The 5,368-nt window shown below is 41.1% G+C and overlaps 1 protein-coding gene across 1 annotated transcript; it reads left to right on the forward strand.

Annotated features, from left to right (window-relative positions):
- Positions 1-502: 502 nt before the first annotated feature.
- On the forward strand, positions 503-1,477 carry LOC309568937 (uncharacterized protein; the record flags this gene model as incomplete). The annotated part of the gene is made up of 1 exon (XM_082274704.1): positions 503-1,477. One exon carries the CDS (start codon positions 503-505, stop codon positions 1,475-1,477), a length of 975 nt encoding a protein of 324 aa, XP_082130830.1.
- Between the last annotated feature and the right edge of the window lie 3,891 nt (positions 1,478-5,368).

Consider the following 5,368-nt stretch of genomic DNA (forward strand, 5'->3'; position numbering starts at 1 on the left):
GTGTGGTATATGTGTGTGGTATATGTGTGTGTTGTGGTATATGTGTGTGGTATGTGTGTGTGTGTGTGGTATGTGTGTGTGTGTGGTATATGTGTGTGGTATATGTGTGTGGTATGTGTGTGGTATGTGTGTGGTATATGTGTGTGGGATATGTGTGTGGTATGTGTGTGGTCTGTGTGTGGCATATGTGTGTGGTATATGTGTGTGTTGTGGTGTGGTATATGTGTGTGTTGTGGTGTGGTATATGTGTGTGGTATGTGTGTGGTATGTGTGTGTGGTATGTGTGTGGTATGTGTGTTATATGTGTGTGGTGTGGTGTGTGTGTGTTATGTGTGTGTGTGTGGTATGTGTGTGGCGTGTGTGTGGTATGTGTGTGGTATGTGTGTTATATGTGTGTGTTATGTGTGTGTGGTATGTGTGTGGTATGTGTGTGGTATGTGTGTGTGTTATGTGTGTGTGGTATCATTTGTTAAAATGAGTATTCTGTGTATTTCAGATCCTTATGCTGCAAAGTCGCCACCACAGACCTTCTGTTTGGACTGTAAACCGAGCTTCTGATTGGTGGGATGTCATTGTTCCCAATTTTACAAACACTCAGTGGCTGGAGAACTTTCGAATGTCAGAAGAAACATTTGCATACTTGTGCAACAAAGTGTGTCCAGTGATGGAAAGACATGACACAAACTTTCGTGTTTGTGTTCCTTTAAAGAAGAGAGTAGCCATTGCACTGTGGAAGCTCGCAACTGGCTTTGAGTACAGAAGTGTTGAACATCTGTTTGGTGTAAGCATAACAACTGTTTGTCGATGTGTCCATGATTTCTGTGCAGCAGCAGAGATTTTGTTGGTACCAGAACAAATTCGTTTTCCAGATCAGGAGAAGTTTAAAGAAATAGCTGCCTACAATGAGAACAGGTGGGGGCTTCCACAGTGCATTGGTGCTATTGATGGATCTCACATACCCATCATAGCACCACAGGACTATCACTGTGACTATTTCAACCGTAAAGGCTGGCACTCCATCATCCTTCAAGGTGTTGTTGATGGAAAGGGACTCTTCTGGAATGTTTTTACTGGGCTGCCTGGAAGCCTGCATGATGCTCGGGTTTTGAGACTGTCCACACTGTGGGAACTGTTAATTCGTGGAACACACAAACCAGCTAACACTAGAAACATTGGTGGTGTGAATGTTGGCTACTACATCCTAGGAGATTCTGCCTATCCCTTGCAGCAGTGGCTCATAAAACCATTCAGTGACACTGGACGGCTGACAACAGAACAGCAGGTGTACAACATGAAAATCTCCAGAGCACGTGTAGTGGTAGAAAATGCATTTGGTAGATTAAAAGGAAGATGGCGTTGCCTTATGAAAAGAAATGACTGTGCAGTTGACCTTGTGAAATCTATGGTCCAGACATGTTGTGCACTACATAACCTTTGTGAGAGTCATGGGATTCACCTTCTTTACCAGAGCCTGTAGTGGCACTGGCACTGGCACAGGCTGTAGAGGAGGAGGGCAGGGATGTACATGAGGCTCTGATGCGTTACTTGAATAGTTGACTCCTGTCAAGCTATAGCAAAAATAGTACCAAGTATAATGTCTCGCTTCCCTTTTTTTTTTTAACGTGCTTTAATTATTGTGGTATGGTGATTTGACAGATCATCAGCACGGGAGGTGAGGAGGCTATCATCACCACCAAGCATCGCTGCTGACCACAGCACCTGCTACTGTATACCTGCTATGTCAAGTTGGTAAGCTGAAGGAATGTGTACAGTAGCAGGTGGTGTTGTCAGTAACGATGCTCGGTGCTGATGATAGCCTTCTCACCTCCCGTGTTGATGAACTGTCAAATCACCATACCACAATAAAAAGTTTGTTTTAAAAGGAAAAAAAAGTGAGACATCAATGGGCAGAAATAAAGTACTACTGTTGAATTTACATGCAAATATTATATGTATACATTTTTTTTTGGTCACCTCCTGCCACGTGTATAATGTTTTGCTTTCCTTTTTTTATAGTAAATATGCTTTCAGTAGCAATTGTTACAGTACATTCAAATAAAATATTAAATGAATCTAAAAGCAATGAACTACACATGTTTGTCCACTGTTTTGGATTTTTATTGTACAAAACCAGGTACAAAAATGTAAAAATATAAAACATTAAAACGCTAAAAAATGTAGCAAACTGTTTTTTTTGCAATATGTACTGCATGGGTTATGGCTGAGAATTCTGGTCTCGCCGGCCACTCAGCGCCTGTGCAAGCATACCCATGACATTGAGGAAGGCTTGGTTGAATGCAGCCATTTGAGAATTTTCCTGCATCCTTAAGGCCGCTTCCTGTTCCCTTGCTAGCCAGGCCTCCTCAATTGCCATTTGTACATGGCGCTCCCTCTGTGCCCGGTTAAGCTCCTGCTGCTCAATATCAGCCACCTGCATGTCTTTTAAAATAGCAACATGCTCCTGGCTCCGTTTCCTCTTGCCTGGACAAAAAAGAAGAAAAATTAAAGTGTTGTTTTGGAAAAAAAATCAATAGATGTATGTGTGTGTGTGTGTGTGAACATATATATATTATCCCTGAGACAACACGCTCTGATGCTGCGGTGTTGACGGAGGTTTATGGTGTTGGTGTCCGTGCTGGTGTTGGTGGTCGTACTGGTGGCGACACTGCTGCACCCACTTGTGAAGACGAGTCCTCATTCCACGGTGAAAGCGCAGAAGAATCAATAGTTAACAAATCTGAAAGAAAAAACAAATCATAAATACACATTTTATATGTATATATATATATATATATATATATATATATATATATACACACACACACACAGGAAAAGCAAGCTTTACAGCAGACGGTCAACTGTGATCACTTACCATCTTCTGTGTTCTCCAACAACACCGCGGATGAGTCCAGGGCACCCTCCCTTCCATTGCTCGCCGGTCTACTACCGTAAATAGCGTCCATTTGTTCAAACCATTTCCATTTTTTTCTGTTTGAACCACTCCGGCTGTTGTGGTCCTTTACGGTTCTATAATCACTTTTTAATTTTTTTAATTTGTCCCTGCACTGCTTAGAGGTGCGGTGGTAGCCGTGTGTGGCCAGCAGCTGAGCAAGTTCCAGAAACACCTTTTCATTCCTGGTCGCCCCATCCAGCTCTCGTTGTATCCGCTCCTCGGCTAACAATGAAAGGAATGTCTGCACCTCCTCCATTGACCAATTTTCAGACATCTTTTAACAAAATGGGCTCACTTCTGGTCTGGCAGCGAATCTGTTGGCAATCTGGGGATTGTGACAGTACAGTGTGACAGTACAGTGTGACAGTGGAATACAGTGTGACAGTACAGTGTGACAGTGGAGTACAGTGTGACAGTACAGTGTGACAGTGGAATACAGTGTGACAGTACAGTGTGACAGTGGAGTACAGTGTAACAGTGGAATACAGTGTGACAGTACAGTGTGACAGTACAGTGTGACAGTACAGTGTGACAGTGGAATACAGTGTGACAGTACAGTGTGACAGTACAGTGTGACAGTGGAATACAGTGTGACAGTACAGTGTGACAGTACAGTGTGCCAGTGGAGTACAGTGTGAACTAAAATGTTAATTTTATGGGTTACTAGTCAAAGGGGTTTAAAAAAAATAGCATGGGGGCAGAGCACTGGTACCAATGCAAAAATTACATTCAGCAAAGGAGCAATGGCTGACATTTACAAAAAAAGTGTTTAATTGGCCAATAAATTACATTTCTATGATAGCTTCATTAAAAAAAAGGGGGTCTGCTATTTATTTTTGGGGACCTTTGCATGAGCCATTTCTAGGAGCCATTTCTTCTTTTTTAGCAGGCAGAGAAACATTTGTCAGCAATAGGGTATCTTTATTTTTATGTCACTTTTGCTGTAGCACATCCGATGAAGAATGCTGAGCCTGGAACATTTAATAGCTGCACTACACAGCAGACAGGTCATTGGGGGGTTAACACATTTCTCACTACAATGACATTTCAGGCTTTTATTGCTGTGTGCTGGAACACAGGGGGTGTTTTATTACCTGCTACTACTCTGCAAGGCCAGTGCCCCTGAGTGCATGAACCTCTTCTATAAAAACGTCTACTCACAATCCTATGGCCTCTCAACACACGCTTCTCCCTGCAGTGGTGTCGCATAAACAATGACAGTGATGATTATTGACCAATCACTGCCTTGTAGTGAGGACCAATCAGGCTGCATGGGAGGGGTTGTGGATTTTAGTACCGGTACGGTACGCTTGGAACCACAATCGAGTAGGTACTGTTTTTCAGGGCCGTACCGTTCGGTTCCATGCAGTGGAAAAGCAAACCTATACCGTACCGTACCGAACAGTTCCGACCCTATACCATGCGGTACCAGCAGTGGAAAAGCACAAAAGCGTGCCGAGCCGATACGGTTCTATGCAGTGGAAAAGCGCCACAAGTGTATAAAAAGCCTTTTTTTTTTGCAAAATAACTGCATTTGGTCACCAAAGGTCTGAAATTTTTTTTGTCAAAATGACTGCATTTTTGTCTTTTAGAGTCTTGAAAAGCCGGTTTTAGACAGGATAACTGCACTGAAATTTTTTTGTCACAATGCATGTATTTTGGTCTCCAAGTGTATAAAAAGCCTTTTTTTTGTCAAAATAACTGCATTTTTGGTCTCCAATGGTCTGAAAAAAATATTTTGGTCAAAATGACTCTATTTTGGTCTCCAAGTGTCTAAAAAGCCTTTTTTGGTCAAAATAACTGCATTTGGTCACCAACGGTCTGAATCATTTTTTTTAGTCCAAATGACTGTATTTTTGTCTTTTAGAGTCTTAAAAAGCCTTTTTTAGTCAAAATAACTGCATTTGGTCACCAAAGGTTGGAAAATTTTTTTAGTCAAAATTACTTTATTTTTGTCTTTTAGAGTCTTAAAAAGACAGTTTTAGACAAGATAACTGCCTTGGGGGTCTCCAATGGTCTGATTTTTTTTTTCAAAATGACTGTATTTTGGTCTCCAAGTGTCTTAAAAGCATTTTTTCGTCAAAATAACTGCATTTGGTCACCAAAGGTCTGAAATTAATTTTTAGTCAAAATAACTGCATTTGGTCACCCAAGGTTGGAAAAAAATGAGTCAAAATAGACAAAATAGTCAAAAAGACAAGATAACTGCATTTAGTCTCCAATGGCCTGAAAAAAACATTTTTTGGTCAAAATGGCTGTATTTTGGTCTCCAAGTGTCTAAAAAGCCTTTTTTTGGTAAAAATAACTGCATTTGGTCACCAACGGTCTGAAACATTTTTTTAGTCAAAATGACTGTATTTTTGTCTTTCAGAGTCTTAAAGCGGTTGTAAACCCAAAAATTGAAAAAAAAAACCT

The sequence above is a fragment of the Pelophylax lessonae genome, assembly GCF_965119305.1.
Source record: "Pelophylax lessonae genome assembly, chromosome: 12".
Taxonomy (NCBI): domain Eukaryota; kingdom Metazoa; phylum Chordata; class Amphibia; order Anura; family Ranidae; genus Pelophylax; species Pelophylax lessonae.